The following is a 22,715-nucleotide window of genomic DNA, read 5'->3' on the forward strand; positions in this document are numbered from 1 at the left end:
CTTACATTCTCATTTGGAGGGTGGTGGATTGCCATCTCACATCAAGTCCTACTGTACAGCCATGCATCATGGCGACACCAGATAAATATGAAGTTCTCTAGGGCTTTATTTGACCCAGAAGGTCATTCAGCCATTAGCCCTTGATTCAGCATAAAAAAATGAAGCGGGGCGAGGGAGGGAGGAAGAAGAAGAGAAAAAGAAAGGGAGAGAATTTTCTGCTCCTTTTCTCACTGCGTATCACATGATGATCTATTTGCCTCAATTTTATGTTTGTAAGTATTGATAGTGATTCCTTGTTCCTCTTTCAGAAAGAAATACCATTAATGCCATTGTTATACCTACCCAACAGTTCAAGTCTTCACGTTTTTGTGGCAAATTTCCTTAATATCTCAAAATCAACAGTAAAGCCAACCTTAGAAAAATAGTTTGTTTCTGGAGCACTGCTGAATCAAATATTATTTTCTAAAAATGTTAGTCAACTCCGTCATTCTTCTACTCTTTCCTTCTATTAGACATCCACCCAAATATCTATTCATCTGTCCAAAAATGTATTTATCATAAACCTGCTATGATGTGCTGGGCAGGCAGTGGGCTAGGAGCTTGGGAAAAAATAGTCAATAACAGACCCAGGCCTGCCCTCTGAACTGACACATATGGGTCATTATTATTTAGCAAAGGTGTTTTGAATGCTTACCGTGCCAGGCAAGGTACTTATACCAACCCCTTGCACAGAATTTGGGAAACGTCTCTTTCATGCAGATACACGAAAAGAGAAATTCCTGCCCCTTCCTTTCAGGACTTTTATATATAACAATGATTTATCCAGCGAGTCCTAGTGTTGAATTGTAGGATATGTTGTAATCATGGCTTTTGAAACAAGAACCTTGTCGACTCAGATAGAAATGAGGTCTACACTGCCCCAGCACCTGGTTAGTCCACTGCGAAAGTGGGTCTGATAGCACCTGATGGTCTATAACTAGAATAACTATATCATGGGATTATATCACACTTGTTTGGTGCTGCATAGGTGGCGCTGTGCTCCCCAATCAAACCAAAATTATTTCCTTAGGGATATGTGATAGGGATAGGCATTTTGGCAAGAGATATGGAAAGTTTCAAACAGAATAAAAATTCTAAGTGCTGTAGCAATTAGCCTTTCCCTTTCCTGAAAATACTATGCATGGCTTCTGCAAACATACTAAAATTTAAAATTTAAAACAATCATGTCCTCTTTGGAAGGCAATTGCTTTAAATTGGATAGATTTCACTCATTTTTTAGTGAAAGAATTTGGAAATTCTGTCTTTGGAAACCAAAATACTGGATGGCAGAATTAGATGTCTTTCACTTCAAAATGCAGCCTCTCTCTGTGGTGAATGTATTTGTTGTGGTAAAGTATTTGAAAGGAAATCCTCAGAATAATTTGGGGTAAGGAAAAACACTGTGTCAAAATAAGCCAACCCATCAGTTTGGAACTTTGGGAATTGCTTTACTTTTGAATCAAAGAATTAATAATTGTTCATAGCATAAATAATATACGTTTGGACTATAATATATAATCATGTTCTAAAACACACTTCCAAATTTGAAAGCACTCTGGTATAATGCTGTGATCTAAGTGATTTTTCTGAATGAATCCATGTTCTTTAGAGTTAATACTGATCCTCTTATTTCGTTACCTCATGATTTGGTCTGTGTCTTGGCAAACCTCTCTCTAAATAAGTGATTCCTGTAAATGTTGGAAATTGTTTCACAGGTTAACCTCCCCATCGTTTTACATTGCTTACGCTATATGGTTTCAGCCTAGATATATTCTTTCTGGAAAGAAGGGTCCTGCTAGTCTGATAAGAAGCTCTCTTTCCTGAGGTCTGTATTTTGCGTGGGGATCAGCTAGAGAGGGAAAAGCCAGAATGCCAAATTGCGAAGAGTATGCTTTACTGTGGGGCTCCATCCAAAAAGGGTTTGTAACAGTGTACAGTCCTGTAGCCCAGCTGTGTGGAGCATTGATTGCTTCTGCCTAGAGCAGGGATACTGTCAAGTTGCTCTGTGAGTTGAGTCATCTATTGACAAAGAGCTACCAGCCCGCAGATAATGCTGTGCGGAGCTGCTCCCACGATGCGCTGCTATAGCAGCTGTCAAAGATACTGAGGGAACCACGGGAGAAAAAAAAAAAAAAAAAGACTTTTACAACTGCCTGGAAGAAAGGGGTGTGAGGGAGGAGACATTCCTGTGCAGAGCTGACCAAAGGCAAGAGTAGGCATCAGTGCAGTATGAATGCATACCTCACCAAGCAACACAGCTGCAGCCGGGGGTCCGATGGGATGGATGCCGGCAGGAGCGCACCCACACTGCTCAGGGATGCCCACTGCGCTTGTGGCTGGCAGAGGAGTCCTCAGGGGCTCGGGTACAGTTCTCAGACTATGCCCTCCTCGGGACCTGGGGGCCCAGCTTCAAACAGGACCAAGCTGGTCACTTTGTGGGACAGTGTGCGGAAAAGCTCCCACAAGACGAGCACCAAGGGCAAAGGGACTTGTGGGGAGCATTGTGCCTGCCCACATGGCTGGTTCAGCCCAGCACAGGTGAGCCTTTTCCTTGTGACTTTCCCGTGAGTATTGGAAGAAACTGAGAGCACGCTGGGGAAGGCTAGCACGGTTTGGAAACTTTTCTGGGTGCTCCTTGCTGACTGGGTACGCCTGTTTGGTAAATGGTAGGCCAAGAAATCCTGTAATTTTCACAGGTGTTTGTGGGCTCACACCTCTGTGTGGCCTGTGAAAGTCAAGGGATGCTGTGCTCAGTTTCTTTCAGTGACTCTTCCCCAAATTCAACTTCTCTAGTGCTCAGATGATTTTACTATTCTGCATCATAGACTTTAGCAGCACTATTACTTCTAATCATGGTTAACTTTTTCTATTCTGCCTAGCCTAGGGTTTTGTCTTGTTTTAAGGAAGAAAGAGAAAATGAACTTTAATCAGATACTTTCCATCTCTTTAAAGATAAAAAAACATTCATTTCTTCAGCTATGGAAAGCAGCAATTTAAAGTATCCTATTCGAATTTTACTCTTATAATGCTGTATACCTTTTCAGTGATGGAGAAGAAAATGTGTTTGTACTAAATAATTCATTTTATAAACAAAAGGAATATAATTGGAAGCAAGCTAGACAATTACACTCAGAATAAAATAATGAAACATTTCATTTATTCATAGAAGCAATAAGGTTATTTATATTAAAAAGTATAACTCGTATTCCCCTGTAACATATTTCTGAAGCAGATGTGCAGAGTCCCTTAATTTGATTCCTAGCTTATTCTTGCCCCAAACTACTAGCATTGTACCAGAAACGAAATTGGCTCATTTTTTCCTGTCTCCATCCAGAGGAGGGAAAACAACTTCCTGTAAATGCTATAAAATATAAATAAAAGGCACCTGTAATCATTGTCATAAATATAGAACTCTGTTCATAAAAATTCACTGAAAAGAGAAAAATCTGTGTTTGCAGAAAAAAATCCTCTCTTGATTTTAATATGATTTTAGCATAATTAAGAAGTGGGTATTGATCATGAGTAAAACGTTATGATCCGAGAGGTGTAGAGAACATTCCAATTTTAATATTAGTTTTTTTTTAAGTACTTGTAAGTATATATCACTAGATCTTAATGCTACATATGTGGCCTTATATGTGGCTTCTGATGCATTAATAACATGCATTTCAGCATCTTGATTTAAATCAAGAATATATTGTCATTTTAGAATCAAACTAGTTCACCTTGAAATGGAGCCTGATGTTTGGAAACTCAGTTATTTTTTAAAGTTAACATGAATTCCAAACTGAATAAACAGTCAACAATTATGAAGTCCCTGTTCTTTAACAAACACATGTGTTTAAATGTCTTTAGCCTATATCTCTTTATTGATTATGTTAAATTCTCAAGGCTTACATAGGCAGAGAAGGCAAACACATCTAGCTTATGGATTTTGCACAGAGTAGAATGTGCAAACATGCTTTATTTTTACAATTCTTTTTATCTAAGATGTAATAAACTTTTCATCATTGCTCAAACCAAAATCTCTAATACTATATTATAATAACTATGCTCAAAAAATCTTGGTACATTTTTCATCAACCAAGAGAAACTTTTCCCTTCCTTGGTTTTTAACAAAGTCAGCCTCCTACTTGCTTAAATTTATAGCCATTTAATGCTTTAAAGATTGAAATAGACTCTGCACTGATAATTAAAGATCCAGTGACATATGAGAAGGCAATAAAATGAGGCAGCCACCATCTCCCATTATTCTTTTGTATACACATTTCTCTACATTTTTCTCTCTTATTCACATGTACTTTATTACTTGCTGACAACAGTTACTCCCCAAATAATGGAGAACCGATACCATATCCTTTAGGATCTTCAGTGTTGTGACACTCTTCTATCAACTGACTCTTCTATCCTTTTACCATCTTAGTCCTAAAAATGTGCTATACTAGATTGATCAATCTCTCTTCATTCCACTCCCGTGCCCTTTCAAATATATTATGTCGAATATTTTTTAATATGTCTGTATATGCGCATGTGCATATATATATATATTTAAATATCTCTATATAGAGATATATATTTAAATATCTCTATATAGAGATATATATTTAAATATCTCTATATTAATATAGACATATATTTAAATATCTCTATAATATCTACTTTCATGTATTAACACATTTTCATGTGTATATAATTATACATATATATATACATGCATATACATATACACATATAAAAATTAAAGTTCTATATTATCCTTTTCTCTCCTAGAAATTACTAGCTGTTCTTATAATGTTTTTTCTCTATATAAAGTATATTGCCTTTACTTCTGATAGGTACTCGAAAATGCTGCTCTATGTATATATATATCTGTATTCATTTACATATACATCTATAAAATATGTCTAATATTTGAAATATACAGATGTGTATGTATTATATGCCCATGTAAACTATCACAGAAACAAGAGTGTGTGTGTATCAATATGTGTCCATTAACACTAAGTCTGTTTTGAGAATTTTTGGATACCATTTTTATCCCTTAAATTAACTAAAGATATCCTGTGAATATTGTAAAATAAAAGATAGAGGCTAATGATAGTAAACATTAGACTCCTTGATAAAGCAGAAAGAAGGAAAGTGCATGTTTTAGAGTTGCCTAGGGACCCATATGTGGTACAGAACGTGCCTGAGGGCTATTAAGTGTCTGGGAGCTGGGATCTTGCCCTTGGAGATAGTTGCTGTGTTACGTGGAAATCAGCAGTGTGATTTCCGGCTGCTATAATACAGGGCCATGGTAATGACTTGAGTTCCTCCCAAGGCTCTTTGCCAAACTCCTGTTATTTGGGGGTGCTGTGTACTAACAGGACTTTGTCATTGTGTTATTCCTCAGCAGGAATAAAAAACAGCTCCTGTCCCTTCTCAAATAAGTTTTCATTCCATTTGGATCTGTAGAATTAATATAACCATAATAATAGGTAAGAAAATGGAAAATTATAGTGTCCAGAAGTGAGTTCTAGAATGCACATCCAAGATAATAGTATCGGCCTTGGGGAAAAAAAAAAAAAAAAATGTCCATCGCTGCTTATGCGGCATTTCTGCCCAGTGCAAACTGGTCTGGGGAGGCAGCACAGACAGTGAAGACTCAGAGACCAGGGTTCTATGCATCTGTTCTTTATTCATTCATTCATTCATTCTTCATTTCTTTATTCAACTATCATTTCCTGAGTACCTACTATGTGCCACTCTGTCAGGCCCTGTGGATATAATAGGAAACAAAGTAGATACCACCTCTACCATTATGGAGCTTACGACTTACAATAGTATACAATACTTAGCAAATATATCACTATATACACAGAATAATAGCGTCATAAATCAAAATTTGGAAGTGGAACAAAGTTCCACGGAGTGCTGCAAATTCCATAGTAAATGTGTGTTCAGGATACAAAGGGACTACAAAGGAGAAAGACAAAAATATCCTTTTTTTTTTTTTAAGAAAAGATACTGTATGTCTTTATGCCTACATTTCCTGTGTTGTAAAATTAGGATAAAAATAGTACTTAACTCATAGGATTATGGTGAGGAGTGATTAACATAATACATATAAAGCAGTTAGCACAGTGCTTACATATAGTAGAGACTCAATAAATATTTGTGGAATGAATGAATCATAAATCCACAATAAAAGTTGGCTTCTATTAACCTATTCCTTAATTCACTATAACTGTTTTTTCTGGGAAGAGAAGAGAGGTGAATTAGTGAAGACTTCGTAGAGGTAGTGATACTTGGATGGAACTGAATTGAATCTTGAAAAAATGTGTGTTTATCAAGTCGGCAGAGAGAGATAGGATTTGGGGGCAAAAATAACAAAAACAGAAACAGTTGTAACGCCCTGGTGTCTGTGTAGAACTGCTCTTAGTTCCGTCTGCCCACGGAGAGATGGGCAGGGGATGGGTCACAGAAAGCCTGGTGGGCCTTGGTGAGGACTCTGCTGAGTCAGCAGCATTGAGCCACCGTAGGATTCAAGAGTTCTGCCACACTCTGTGTTAGGCTTCATGGTTAAGGAACCCTTCTAGGCCTCAGTTTCTCTGTTTCTAAGGAAACTGATTTTCCTAAATGAACCTCTGTATCCCTTCCAAAACTAATATTCTGTGGCTCTGTCACCTGACATCCATTAATGAATGAGACACACTTTGGAAAGGATTTATGCTTTAGAGCCAGATAATCCAAAGTTTGAACTTACTAGCTCTGTGTGATCTCACTTGCTTAACCTCTTTAAGACTCATCTGCCCCTCTGTAAAACTTAGAATGTTATAATCATGTTGCAGAAAAGTGTAATAAGAATTGACAGTACGCTATCTAAAGAGCCAAGCGTGGTGCTTAGAACACGGGAATTGTCCAATTTAAAAAATGGTATTTATGATGACTAGTGATATCCAAATTATGTTTTTTAACCTGAAGAACATATCATCCATCGAATTAATTATCAGTATTGTGGTCCTTTATTAGAGTTTCTAGTCTGTCCACTGAATTTTTTGATGCCTCGCTTATAGTGATGAAGGTTAGGCCAGGCAACTGTTCAGAAACACTTGACACAGTACCACGTTATGATGGGGTGTCATTTTGTCCTTCAGCGTTCTCAGAGGTTTACAATGGTGTACACTAAGAAAAAAAATCATGTAAAATAGACTTGTTTTGATAAACTAGCATTTTCATAAGCTTGCATTCAGAGGTGGGTGATGTTAGATTTTCTCAGTACATACTGCTAGAAAATCTACATTTGAAGTATTTAGCCAAACTGTGTAAATCTTCCCTAACAGTCCCTCTACAGCTCCTCCAGAAATAGCAGTTTACAGGAACTTGAGTGCAGAGGATTTTTTAGTCCAAGAAGTAGGGTTGCCCTAGGCTGAAATCTCAGGCTCAGCTTTTGTCTGGTTAGAAAGATCTGACAGTTTGTTTTAACTCTGTGGCTGCTTCTACTGATTCCTTCCATAGAGGGTCCCTTACTAAGGAAGAATAAGACTTTTTAGTCTCTGGGAAAACACCAGCAGCCTCCAGGCAAGGGAAAAAACATAAGAGAATAAGAGGTATCACAGAAGGAATAAAAGCACTGAGCATGCCTTGGGCAAATCTGAAGCCAGTCAGTCAGCAGCACTCCTGGCACCCCTGCTACTGGATGCTGACATCAGCAGAGCCTTCTTTCTAGGACAGGGCAGGAGAGACAAAGTGCAGAGGGTGGAAAAGAAAAGACCAAAGGTGACGGTATTTATCGAATACTCTCAACACCCACAATGTGTAAAGCCCTGTGCTAGGGTCTTTACATTAATCGTCACTTGGAATTCTTCCAACAACAGTAAAAGAGTGATTATATGATTCCCATTTTTCAGATATGGCAACTGAGGCTAAGAGTAACTTGCTCACGAGGGCACAACTGATAAAGGCAGAACTAGTTTCAAATAAAGTTCTATCGGACTCAACCTTTCCACCTCATCTTACAGAAAGGCCTGTTTGAGGTACACTGGAAGGGAGAATACCCTCAGAGACCTCTTTAATTCTTTAATTTAACAGGAAATTTCCTTGGGTGGGAGGACTGACACCTCCTAGCAGAATCCCAGATTTCCCCATTCTACTTTGTTTTCTGGTCTCAGGAACCCTGAGTTGGTTGAGCCCTTAAAGAGCCCTTTACTCTGTGATCGAGGTTAAGAACTACGCTGCTCTGAAGCAGTGGAGTAGATTCCCACAGCACTGATACCAGAATAAGGTACCTGCTCTTAGAAAGACCCCATCATCTGTAGTTATTTGCCAATGGATTTAATCTTGGCAATATTTATGGTAAGGAATCAGGAACCATGTATTTTAAACTTAATATAAGTACAAAATAAAAGTGCATGTAGAATTTGTCTTTCATAAGTCCGACAACATCATCTCACATTGCTGAATGAATGTGAATCTCATATGCATTGTCTAACTACCTATGCATCTGTTATGGCAAGAATCAAATACCTCCCTTTAATACCACCATCTCCATTGGCCATCTTCTTAGTTTTGGGGTTTTCTTTTTGATATTGTTTGATCTGTTACAAATGTAGCATCACCTGATTTTATTCTCCATTCTCTACTTTCATTCCTTTAATTTCCCAAAGGCATAGACAGATAGATAGATAGATAGGTATTTTATAATTATGTCAGAGCTGGATGGGAATTTAGAGGTCATCTAGTGTATTTTCCAAAGGAGAACGTGAAGCCCAGAAAAGTTAAAAAGACTTGCTCAAGGTCATTCAGTTTGTGGCAGAACTGGCCAGTGTCGTTGAACTCAGAATTCTTTTTACTGTTTCAGGCAGCTTTCCCTCTCTTACCTTTATGTGCTCCGCTTCACGAAGCGTAATTACCGACAAGAAAATTATTAAGCATGCAATTTGTTGATAATGCAGTGTTGGGCATTATACAAAGAATTACATAAACCTAATTTCTACATTCTTATAATTCAGACCAGCAGTCCCCAAGAAGATAAGGAGAGAGACGAGCCATTAGAAATCATTTTACAAACGCATGGAGGGACTTATGTATTGATAATGCCTGGGAGGTGATACTGGCATTAGGAGAAGGGGGCCAGGGATGCTAAATGCACTATAATGTGCAGAGCAGTCCTGAAGAATAAAGAATGACTCCATTAATGCACAATTTTTAACATTTCACTTCATATTCATGAAGTTTTTTTTTTTATTTTTAATTTTCTGAACCTAAAATCAAATTCAGTTTTATAAACAAAGTATTCTCTGCAAGGATTTAATAATCATTTAATATTCTAGAAATGTAACTCCTGTGTAAATCAAGGGATCATTGTACTTTGTTCTGTTAGGAATTTTATCAGGAGTTGGTGTCCAGTTTGGAAAATCCCTATCTTGAGCAATATTGCTGATCCTGGTATTTATGTCATCGATACACCTCTCCTGTATCAGTTTACATTTGTAAATGTCACCTGCAAATACGTAATTGAAGAGACTTGAGGTCCTTTTAATAGACATAGAACCAAACATTTTAAATTGGTAACAGCACTTGAAATACAAATAGTTCACCAAATTTCAATAAGATTGTTTTAAAAAATATTTTCTTTGATTGCCATACCTTATATTTATTTTTAAAATGTTATCACACTATAAGAAATCTATTTTGTGAAAATTATGTGAAATTATTTATTTTAGAGTTTTCTGTTGTTTTCAGTATTACTCTGATATTTCTCCAAAGGTCATCTATACTCAGTTTCCCTGTAGGCTCTTAGGTGGCTGGGGTTCTCTAGTCCTCATTTTTTATCAAAGGACAGAGTCCCAAGATCTATTGAAGCACTAGAAGTCAAATCAAGTGTCTATCTTTACATGAGGGGTAATTCCAAATAGGGATAGAGAGGTGATGATGATGATAGATAGATAGATAGATAGATAGGTAGATAGATAGATAGATAGATAGATTATGATAAAGTTCCTCACCGGTCTGCACCATATAAAGCAGAGAATTATTTTGACACTAAGTTATAAGTAATTATTTTGGCACTAAGTTATAAGTTTATTTGCAAAAATATGACACTTTTACTTTCTCCACTTTATCAGCAATCTTGTTAGATTATATTTCAACTAAAGTATTTCCTTTGCTCTCTTATTGTATACAAATGAACCATTATTACTTCTTCCAACACTAATTTTCATATGTGTCTACTCTTCATATGTCTACTCTTTCACTTCTCCTGTGTTTCTTGCAGATGTGATATCTGGTCTCTTTATTCCATTTAAATCTAAATTTATTCATTATAAGTACACGTAAACATGTGACTATTACATTTTCTAGTATAGTTGGGCTCACAGATTGCCGTATTGAAAACATACTATCTTAACATAAAGTACTTTCTTTTTATTTCTTCTTTTACTTCAGTTAAGGCATTATTTAAAAATGTGTAGGCAGTTGTATTATCCATGAATTTCATTTCAGATGGAGAAAAGAGGGTATTACAAAACATGTATTATAAAATGGAAAGGCTGGGTAGAATTGAGAACACTGGTTAGATATTTGAAATTGTTGTATGTATTGTTATGTGTGTGTATTTAGCTTGCCTTCTAACTAGACCAGGAGTCAGCAAAGTATAGCCTACAGGTCAAATCCAACTTGCTACCTGTTTTGGTATAGCTCAGAGCCAAGAATTTTTAAAAATATTTTTGATCGTTGAAGAAAATAAGAATAATAATATTTAATATAATTTTGTGAAAAATTATATGAAATCCCAATTATACTATTTATAAAGAAAGCTTTATTGGAGCACAGCCATGCTCATTTGTTTACACATTATCTATGGCTATTTTGGTACTGCAATTGCAAAGTTGAGCAGTTGTAATACAGACTGTAGGGCCAGAGAGTCCTAAAATATTTTCTATCTGGCTCTTTATAGAAAAAGTTTGCCAACCTCTGCACTAGACTCTCAGCTTTCTAGTTCCTTCTGATGGAATGTCCCATTCTGCGTAACAAAGCCTATATGTTACTTAAAAGTCTGGTTTAAGCATCCTCCTCTCTAATCCTTTCCAGTCCGTTTTAGCTCCTAAAACCTCTACTTAATGTGGTATCCTGCACAATTAGCACATTACCTGGCATTGTGGTTAGTTGTTTCCTTCTCGGTCTCCTGATTAGAGAGTGAAAGATTCCTCATATGCCTAACTCATAGTCACCAGCTGTCCATTCATCTCTTCGTGACAATTTTGTAGTATCACTATTCTGTTTTTGGACCCTGACTTCTCAGCTGCATTGGTGGCTGTGGAGAAGAAAGACTATGTCTTGTCTACCTTTATGTCTAGCTGGGCACCATGCACAATTCACCTATCACATTGTATCACAGTTATGAATAAGTATCTATCTGCTTCTCTAAGCCGAATTCAATTAGAGCACAATCTGTTTATTTACCCTTGTTCTCCCAGTAACCCAGCATGTAGCAATCAGTCAACTAGGTCTTGTTGATTTCTGAATGAATATTAACACGGGATCTTGTACATAAAGGTACTTAAGTTTCAAATTTGATTTATTATTATTATTACTCATTATACAAGTGCCATAAGATCAAGAGTAACATCTTCTGTCCTTAAAGTAGCTCTATTTAATAACAAGGAGATTGTAATAAAAAGTTGTTAGCACAGATTTATTGCTTTGCATATTTGTCTTGTTTTTAGTTTGACTCAGATTCTTCTTTTTGGTGGTGCTGTTAAAATATAGGAATCACTGTTCAGAAATTATATTCTGCATTCAAGTGGGTCATGCTGTTCAGTGATGGAAGGTACTGAACTGCACTTTGAGCGGACAATCAGAAAAAGAAAATCTGATTCTACACAGTTTCTTTGCCTAATTTAGGAGTCACTTGCTCTCTAGAAGGTTGAAATAATGTCGTGAACTATTACTTTATAATTAGTTTCTGTACAGTCTATTGTAGATTACATGACCTTTTTTCTCCATCATTTTCGTCATTAAATATAAGTGCTCTGAGTATAGTAGTTGGCAGCACCACATTAAAAATCCATAACTGAACACATTTGCACTTTATTCTGATAGGCTGTGCTATTTAGTTAGTGGTCAACATTGTTATAGTTCTTCAATAAGTAGTTTAAAAATGTACTAAGTTTAAAATTATATAAAAATTCCTAGATTTATATTACATTTTAGAGTGATTAGCAAATATATCTGCCTTTGCCAGACTGGGAAGGCAATCTTAGAAAATGCTTTTTGATTCTGTTTGTATACTGATCATTCATTTCTCTGATCTATGTTCTTTGTTCTCCATCACACATATTATTGCAATTCATTACAATGTTTTAGTTATTTTTTAAGACTTTATGTTTTTAGAGCACTTTCACAGCAAAATTAAGAGGAAGATACTTGCAGTGTATATATTTTTCTCTGTTTTCAACTTGAAGTTTTTTAAAATAAAAATAAAGTCTAAGTGGATAATCATAAATTCTCTTAGTTTAAAAGTGAGCATTTATATTACTCTTCTAAAATAATTTTATTATTTGGTTTAGATGTAGAAACAATACAAGTTTATGGTAAAAAATATTATTATAAGCTAAAGATATGTTTGAAAAATATTAAAATAGCTATAATTCCACCTAGAAGTAACCACAGTTAGTATTTTGATACCTTTTTAGTTTCTTCAATTGACTCTGCATGTGTATCTTCAGAAAAAAAATGTAATATATTATAGTAACATGAGCTCACAGATGTACCTAAATATAAAGTATTGGTTATATGTGTCTGCTAGTGGGGAGTTAAGAATATAAAACTGTATTGCTTCTTTTACATTAACATTAATTATGAACATTTTTCTGTTAGTAAAATATTTTTCTTTTTGACATAATTTTAATGACTGCCAAATATTACTGTTTCTACAAAAACTCATCTTGTTGGACGTTTAGGTTATATTATTATTATTAATATAAACAGTAGTGAAGTAAGTTTTGGCGTACATTAACCTCTAACCAGTTTTCTCATTAAGATATATTTTCAGGAAAGGAATCAGTGAGTGAAGGGTGTAAATTTTTTTAGGCTTAGAACGTTGTTGTTCAGTCGATTTTTATTCAACAATTAATTATTGAACAGTTCCCAGATGCCAAAGCACTGTGTTAATCAATGGGGACATAATGGAAAACAAAAGAGATTGATTCCTGCCCCATAGAGCTTAGAGTTAATTGCCAAATTGCTTCTAAAAGGACTTTACAAATTTATAGTCCTCCCATTCCAGGAGTGTGTGAACATGTCTTTCCTCCTGTACTCTTGATGGTTCTTTCTTTATAAAAAGCATTTATAAATTTGGTAAGCTAAAAATTGCATGCTGTTGCTTTTTTAATTTGCTTTTATTAGTTCATGAAGATGAATACTTTTCGTGTGATTGCAGCCAACTTTGGACACTGTTATGGCATCTTCTGTAACACGTAGCATAATGATAATACCCAGTTGGTAATTTAATACATGCTTAATTTGTTGACTGGATGGATGATAGGATGGATGGAAGGAAGGAAGGAAAGAAGGAAGGAAGGATATATATACAAATAGGCAAGTAGTTTCTGTTTAAAAGTTCTGATAAGGGACTTCCCTGGTGGCGCAGTGGTTAAGAATCCGCCTGCCAATGCAGGGGACACAGGTTCAATCCCTGGTCCGGGAAGATCCCACGTACTGCAGAGCAGCTAAGCCCGTGTGCCACAACTACTGACCCTGTGCTCTAGAGCCCGCAAGCCACAACTACTGAGCCCGTGTGCCACAACTACTGAAGTCTGCATGCCGAGAGCCCATGCTCCGCAACAAGACAAGCCACCGTCATGAGAAGCCCCTGCACCACAACGAAGAGTACCCTCGCTCACGGCAGCTAGAGAAAGCCTATGCACAGCAACGAAGACCCAATGCAGCCAAAAGTAAAATTAAATTAATAAAAGTCCTGGTAAGAGAAATTTCCACCTACCCTAAATATAGCAGGGTTGTTCTTAATCATCTTCATGAGTGATTTACGCCCCTTTTTCTCCTGTCACTGTAACTCTTCCTTGTGTCTGTTCTCTAGAAGGAAAAGAGCTGAATGCTCTTGTTTTCACGTTGCTGTAGGTGAGCAAGATTGAATTGAATGACAGATGAAAAGGTAATTAGTACAACAGATAGAAGTAGGCAGACCATCTGACTGTGTAAACAGAGAATTTGCTGAGGAGTGTAGTATGGTCATTAAATTGACAGGAAGAGATGTTGAAGAGGAAGAGTGATCTAACTGATCAGATGGGGAAGGGAAATATTCTGGAAATTTCCTGTCTATTTTATAGTATGTTTATATACGGTTAAGAATTTTATGAAATCTGTATGTAGACATATTCAAGGTTGAGTTGGATCCACATGTCTTAAAATGCGGGCAGTCTGCCCCTGCAAGTCAACCATAATATCTTAGAATGATTGTATGAAATTGTATCCTTTGAAACCACACCATTATTATATTGCTTATACCAATATTTAGAATTAAACTTCCATATGCAACAACTCTATGGACTCCCTTACCAAAACTAAGCACCTTCTGGCCATTCTAAAAAAAAAAAAAAATGTGAAGCCAACATATCAGTAATGTGAGGGCAGCTGTTTTCTAGTATAAGAGAGCACATCATTTTCAAAGGACTGAATGGAAAGGTGACAGGAAAACTGGTTGAGGACTGTAGGTAGATTAAGGACAGAAACTCTTGAGTTTATGAAAGAGCCTAGCATAACTGGAAGTTCCTTGTAGGCTTATAGTTATTATTTTTCCAATAAAATGAGTCAAAAACAGGTAACAGTTGACATGATGATCCTGATCCCTTTTTGTGCAGAAGCTTCAGCCGAGTTTTCATTACTCTTCTTCTTTCCTACCCCGCACTGCTCTCAAACCTGTTTTACAATTCACTCAGTTTACCATGTTAGAATATCAGGAAGTCTTCGTTAGCTTCATCACCTTCTACACCCAGGGCGATCACTAATTAATTGATGACTAGTTGATATAGAATTCTATCTTAGAGTGTCTCAGATATTTTCCCGTTTTACATTCACACTCTCAGGGCTTGAGTATAGATGTGCGTTATCGTTCACATAAGATATTTGCAAGCATCAGTGGCCTCCCAGATTCCTTCCATCCATTCTAAGTGTTTTTGTCGCCAAATTTATCTCTACACTCAGTTCCGTTCGTAACATTCATTAATTTAAATAATTGAACAACTCCAGATCACTTAAAGGTAGTGCTTCACTTTAAATGTACTCTAACTTCTGGAGAAGGCTAGTATGTCTGGAAATGTTAATGGGTCGTTTATATTGGATAACGTGTTAAGCAGTTGTTTATTTTTTATTATAGGATTTTTCAAAGCCTTTGGGGTTTTATATCTCCTAAAGGCAAGTAGAGTGTGCAGAGCATTTCTTAAGTGTGTGTGATGATGAAATCTCTTTTTCATGGATACATGTTTACCAGTATCTCCCGAAACATAGTTAGCCAAACACTAGTTTACAAAATAAAACTTGTTTCCCTAGCAAAGCATTAGAAGTTGTCTTCAATTTGGCCCCAACCTGCATTACCAACCCTATCTCCAGCCACTCCTATTGTATTCTGGTCACACCCCACCATTCACTGTTCCCTGATTCCCTGAAGCCACCATGCAGTCTCCTGCCAAATCTTTTCTATGTATCACTCTGTCTATAATGACTCTCCCTGTTTCTGTGTTTGGTAAAATTTCATTCATCATTCAAGGATCATCTCAAATGTTATCTTCTTTAAGCTTTTCTTTCTCTGTGGTCCTGCTTTTCACTTAACAGTGTGCTTGCTTACATTTCTGCTTCATTTACCATATTGGAAGCTTTGGGAGAACACAAACCATGCCTTATTTATTTCTGCATCTTTACTGCTAGGATAGGGCCTGGCATATTTTTTGAATGATTGAAAGAATGGTATCTTTAAAAATTGGTAAAGAGGAAATAGAGTGGTGTTAGACAAGGCATTCTAGAGGGGTACTTCTTTAGGTAATACTGTGATCAGGTCCCTCTATCCTATTTTTGTCTCTCTTAAATCCCAGATAGCCATTCTGATAAGTATCCAGAGGGAATTGGGACTAAGAAGCTGACTCAGATTGGCTAAAATATACATGACATCACATTATGACAAAATCATTTATTTCAGTGAAAAATGTAATTGTCAGATGAATTGAAACACCCATGTTCATAAAATTCATCTGTTTATTCATTCACAAAGATATATTGATCATCTGTTGATGTTCAGACCTATTCTAGAAAGTTGAAAATATAGCAATAAATACAGTTGGCAAGATTTGGAGCTTATATTGAGAAATACATAAAATTAACACACAAATAAGACTACTTCAGATGGTGACATACTATAAAAAAATAAACTAGAGCAATGCGATATGGCGGATAGGTTGGTGGAAGTGGGACTTCTTTGGATAAGACAGTAAAGTAAGAGAAGGCCTTAGTAAGGAGGAGACACTTGAATTGATATTTAAAAGATGAAGGTGGAAAGGGGACAATCTTATGACAATCTTCAGGTGATGTCACAAATAAAATACAACATGTTCAAGGACCCTAGGGTAGGAACAACTTTGATATGTTCCTGCAACAGAAGAAGCCTAGTGTGGAAAAAGAGAATATGGGGAAGAAGGACAGGAATGGAGGTTGGAGAGTGAGGTAAGGCCAGGTCATGTAGACTTTGGAGACTGTGGAAGTGAGTCTGAATTTTATTCAAAGTTCAGCAAGAAGCCATTGGGTTATTTTAAATAAGGACATGACATGATCTAATGTACATAGTGAGATGAGCTATGGAAGGAAGGGAAACTAGTTAGAATGTTATACAGCAGTACTTTCAAGGGAGAGATTATGATGACTTGACTGAGTAGCAGTGGTTGTGAAGATCCACTGTGTGAATTGAGGATATATTTTGGATATAGAGCAAGAAGATGGATTAACTAGCGTGGGTTTATTTGAGCCAGAGTATAACAAAATGAGACAGATTACAAGTCAAGGGTAACTTCCAGGTATTGGACTTCTTTCTTTGGGGGTCAAACCATCTTCAAAATTTGTTAATTATTTTAACTCAGATGTCCAGATTCCTTCCCACCAGTAAGGTCCTAGATTGATGGACAAAAGCTTAACCATCTGACTTCCCTTTTACTTTGCTTCCCTTCTTGACCCCAAACCTCCTCCCAAACTTCTGGTTGATACAGTTTTTTCTTTAGAGAGGATAATGTAGTCATTAGTTCTGCTGGCCTGGGTGTTCTTTCATTCCTTTAAGGTGGCCTTGTGTGGCTGAGTTTTGATCTTATTAGGGAGATCATAATGTACCTCGTGTTTAAGTTGGAAATTGGAAGGGTATCTTAATAAAGTCCCCAGATATTTACCACAAGGCAATAGATCATGGCTCACCAAATATCTGATGTTGACCCTCCTCTTCCTCTTCAGCTCTGGCCTTGACCCCTCTGTCTAATACTTTCATGAGAAAGATATTTGAAATTTAATACAATTTAATATGTTAGATGATGAATGTCATTTACCTAGGAAAGTCACCAGGTAAAGAGAGTCTGGATGGGATGTCGAGGAGGACATAAAGTAATCATTTGACCCTAAAGAAAACTATTTTAATTTCTTAGAGTATATGGTTGAAGCCTGTGGTCTCCTTGCCCCCTTTTATTCCTTACTTTTCAGTTGAGCTATGAGATCATGAGTATATCCCTGGAACGCCATTTATTGGATTTATTAGAAATTGCCCCAAATATGAAGGAGAATTGATATAGGAAATTGAGACCATTTAAAATGGAATCCTCTCTCAGTTTCCTACCATTAAACTTCAAGTAACAAAATGATGCCATAGGTATGTGTCCATTGTTCGTTCTGAATCTTTTATTTTAAGACTTGAGGCTGGTTATTTTGCTGATTAAATTTCAAGAGTGTTTTTGGAAAACAAACATTTTTCTAAGAGTTACTCTTTCTTTAAGCTTCAGTTTTATTTCAAGACAGTAATGAATGAGTTGTATTTTGGGGAATAAACTTCAGCCAGTGGGAACAGATAGTCCCTTCATATATTCCAGACCAATTGACTAAATTGATGTAGAAATTGATAAATCATATTTTGTAGTATCTGAAAGTATCCTCCTATTATGAGCTGCCTGTAGCTATCATGGCAGCAGCCTGTCATAATGTCCATTATCCTATCACTAAAATTACTGTATTGTCGACCCCATGATAGCACTGGCCTTGACAGAGTGAATGAAGAGTCTGCTAAACAGTTCCTTGTTTCATATCAGTCTGTAACTGTATATTGCAAGGGCCGAGGTTTAATTCATACCTCAGCAGAAATCACATAGTGACAGGCTATGCTAAGTGATCTGTCTCTTCCAATTTGGACTCATGCTTGAATTTCATAACTCAGAGGAGAGTGAGTGAGTGAGTGAGTGAGCTGCAGTGGAAAAATACAGAACTGGAGGTCAGGAAACTTGGGTACTTGTAGCTGGGCTACTCTGGACTCTTTGAATCACCCTAGTCAAGGTTCAGAATGTTAGGGTCTACCTCTCAACTGGAGGAAGTTAGAATAGTTTAAAAAAAAAAAAACGAACAGAAAAACCATGATTTATACATTTGACTGTCAACTCAGATTGATTCATGATGGCGCTATGGACCATGGTGCTAAGAAGGATGGTGAGGCTGCATCAGGCCCCTCAGGAAAGAAGACAGTAAAAATTAGCACAGTCAGCCATGAATTAGAAAGAAAACAGTGTGACCCTAGATCTCTAATTTCTTTGATAGCCCTGGCATTCAATGTTACCATGTGCTTCATGGGAATGACATAATTATAATAAATTATGATAGTAGCTACCATTTGTGAAGTTTTTCTTATATACCATTATCTTAATTTAACTTAACCTTCAAAATAATGCAGGAAGGTAGGTCATCTCATCCCCATTTTATAGATGAATAAATGAACTTTTAGAAGCAAAGTAACTTGCCTTAGTTCATACCTCTAACAAGGACCAGATTTATGGTTGGAACTCAGGTCTGACCCCAAAGGGCCACTCCTTTCATTGTTCTCTACGGGTTCATATGTAAGCCTGCATTTGTTGATGTTGACTTGACTTATGAGAGGCTGATAAGCATGAAGTTGTCAGAGAACTAAATTTATTTAGGTCACTACACAGTTGAAAATATAATCATTATGGATCTCTGCAAATTGAATAGGTTTGAGAATGAAGTAAGAACAATGTAGTTTTTAAAATAATTTACTTACAGATATTCTGGAAGCTCTGTTTAATTTTTTTTAACTTCTTAAGACTTCATAATTTCTTAATGGGAGTAAAGATGTCAAATTCTGGGATGAGTAAAACTTTTTAGCCTCCTTTGAAATTTGGAAGACAATTGAAGATGATTTAAGGATAACCCTCACTCCCCAGCTCAGGGTCCAGTGTGTCTGGTGTAGTTGTTCTCTCCAACAGAATGGAGGACGGACCTGTCACTTATCCCACACGATAGGTGACATTCAATGAGTCCTTCATAAATAACTGCTGAATAAAGAAATAGGATATTGCATTCCTAAGTTTCATCTCTTATTTCTACGGTAGAGAACAAGAGATGTTCTTCAAAAAGCTAGCTCAAGTTACCCACTTTTCCTTATGCATAATAACTTTAAGATATAAACACATACTACTCAATAAATTAAAAACAGAGTGCTTGTTTAGCAGATGAACCTGGTCCAGAGTTAGGCAGGCAGCTGTGACTTTTCAGTGCTGCTTTCTATCCACTAGAACTTGCCTCCTATCTGGTTACAGGATTACATCACTAGATGAATCATGTCATGTGGTATCTTTCTTGAACCCTTTATGTCCTAGTCTGTTATATAGGTGCTATTATGTGCGTATTCTTTTTCTGGTGGTGATGATGTCGGCACAGGGAAGGAGGGAGAAGCTGGTATTTTACAGGAGGTTTGTATCTTTTTTTTCTGCAGAACATCTAACTATTGCATGACTGGGAAAATTTGGCTTGTCTCTTAGACAATGCTTTTTAAATGAGGTGTGATTATTTCTGATGAGTTCTAGATTGGTCACATGGTCATCTCTTCATCTCAGCAACAGCTGAGCTTTAGCGTATCCCTCTTATTGGAACTCTCATTGTGCACCGCTTCCCCCCAGCCTCCGGCCCTGGGCCTTTATGATGTTTTAAAGTTGTGATTTCAAAGTAAGGTATGTTGGCCTTCTGTCTTATATTTCTTAGATTATAAGGGAATTTAGAAATCAATAGTGAATCAAGGACTAAATCTATTCACAAGGATCTTACCAGGAGTATTGGAACAGTCTTTAAACTGGCCTTTTGCCTCCAATGCACCACAAAACCCATCCGTTTCAAGCTGTCAGAATATTTCTAATACCCCCTCCTCCCACAAAATGTCTTGTCATTCTGCTTAAAATCCTTCAGTGGCATCACACTGCACATGGGATACAGTCCAAATTCCTTAAAGTGACAGAGAAGCCCCATAACCCACTGACTGACCAACTTTAAACCTTAAAACCAGTTTCTCCTCCATTTTCCTTCCTAAGTACATTACTCTCCTGAAAAAAATAGTGTCACATTTTGAATACACTATGTGCACTCTCTTGTTTCCAAATTTCATTCTCTATCAAGTTTGAGGAGGCTTAGTAATTAGCACCTTTTAAAAATTTTAAGATTAAAACCAGATAAGACAGAGGTGCCAGATTCTGATAGAGATTTTTTTTAAATCAAATTTATTATTGCTAAAAGCGAGTTTGGAGGAAATGGCTTTGGCAGGCAGTAAAATGGGTTTACCCAAAGCCTCTGAACTCTTGATTTACCCCCATACCCCAAACTGCCAACTTCTGCAGAGCCACAGTCTGCCTTTCTAAGCTTACCTTATAGCAAAAGAGAATGCAAGGCTCATGCAGCTTGGCTGGCTCCCAAGAGGAATAAGTGAGCTGAGCATCCCCAGTTCCTTTTTACAAACTTAGCCAGCAAAAAAACTTCCTTCTCCTTGTGGGGATGGAGAAGGAGATCCAGAGCGTTACACTGGGGAAGTCTTTCTACTTGAAACCAATACTCTGAGCCTGGGAAACCCTTTATTCCTCTGTCTTTCTGTGGAATTCTGGCTACCCCTGCCCATCCAGCCTCAACGATATTTCTTTTTGTCTGTAGCTTTTCCTGGTCTGCGTATTCCCCATCTCCCCTAGACTCCTAACCAACTTAACTGTGTTATTTTCCATTACACTCCATGTTCACTCCATTATAGTATGTGATGTCAATTTAGTGAAATGATTAGCTGGTCTGTGAAATCCTGAAGGTCAGGGGCTGTGTTATGCTTCACCAATACCTGAGAGTGAGTTTAGAACCTTGTGGGCACTTAATAAATAAAGATGTTTTCTAAACTACGTAGAAGGAAACTAAGTGAAAATTACTTACTTCGATGACCGCTTGCTAGGTGCTAGCTGGGATGGAAAGTTGTTCCTGTTATCTCACCTAATCTACACAACAACTCTGAGAAGCTGAAGGTATTACTCTCATTTTTCAGATGAAGAGAGAGGTTCACAGAACTTTGCCTAACTATCAGTGGAGCCGATATTCAAACCCAAGTTGGCCTGTTGTTCTTAGATGAACCCTTATACCTCCCTGATCCCTGGGTTATCTGTAAACTGAGATTGTTTTTCAGAATATAAATTAAACAGATATAAAAGTCATAACATAAGGACAGAAATCTCACACTCGTGTTTTTTAGCCTTTTAAAATAAGTTTTTAAATAGATAAGGGAGATTATATATTTAGAAGTTAGCATTTCAATATTGACTTTTTAATGCTTTCACTGAGGAGACCTTGTGTCTCATATCATTGAGAAGTTATTAATGTAAGTTATACAACATATGAATGGGTAACCCAGGTAGACTATAGGTTAGCTGTCAGTCAACATATTTAATTTTAAGATTTATGCATCGCCCATTTAGTCTTATTTGGCAATATTCCTTCTTTTTTCCTGACCTCATTCACTCTGTATTATCTTTATCTTGTTCCCATATATCTTATTGGATTTATGTCTTTAATCTGATATATCTGAGCTCACCCAGCTGACCTCCAGTCATTTTAGTCAATGTTTAGTTGTATGTGATAAAATCTACCTCATCTTCAAAATACTCGGAGTAAACTATAAGGAATTATGAGATTTTCCTGGATCATTTACTGAGCTGGTTGCTAACAAATTTTTCTTAAATGATAGAACAATAATAACTGATGTGTATTGAATGCTAACCCTGCGACGAGTATCCTGCTAAGTGCTACGTATGCATTTTTTTCTAGAAATCTTCACAACAACTGTGTGGGTTAGTCACTAGTCTTCCCCATTTTCAGATGAGACAACAAAACTTCAGAGAGAATTTAAGCAACCTACCCATGGCAACACTGACTGAGTGGCAGCGTTAGAGTTCAAGCTTTTGCTGACTCACTCTCGATTCCTGCATTTTTACACTGTGTTACCAAAAGCATAATTCTCACTTTCTGGAAGCTGAGCATTGCCTTTAGAGAGAGACAGAATTGAACTGAATTCTGTCTTTACAAATAACAAGCTCTGCGACCCTAGCTCTGTTACTCAATCTCTCTACCTCCTTTATTTG

The 22,715-nt window shown here is 36.8% G+C and overlaps 1 protein-coding gene across 2 annotated transcripts in view; it reads left to right on the forward strand.

Moving 5' to 3' along the window:
* DLG2 (discs large MAGUK scaffold protein 2) overlaps positions 1-22,715 on the forward strand; it is a 2,041,254-nt gene that overhangs the window by 1,220,913 nt on the left and 797,626 nt on the right. The window contains exon 1 of one of the 2 annotated variants that reach the window (XM_019948680.3): positions 2,254-2,577. The exons of the other annotated variant lie outside the window; for it this stretch is intronic. Coding sequence (XP_019804239.2) covers positions 2,269-2,577 — 309 coding nt within the window. The 5' untranslated portion in view covers positions 2,254-2,268. Of the gene's footprint in view, positions 1-2,253; positions 2,578-22,715 lie in introns of those variants that run through there. 2 annotated transcript variants of the gene reach the window in all.

Source organism: Tursiops truncatus, chromosome 8, assembly GCF_011762595.2.
Source record: "Tursiops truncatus isolate mTurTru1 chromosome 8, mTurTru1.mat.Y, whole genome shotgun sequence".
Classification (NCBI taxonomy): domain Eukaryota; kingdom Metazoa; phylum Chordata; class Mammalia; order Artiodactyla; family Delphinidae; genus Tursiops; species Tursiops truncatus.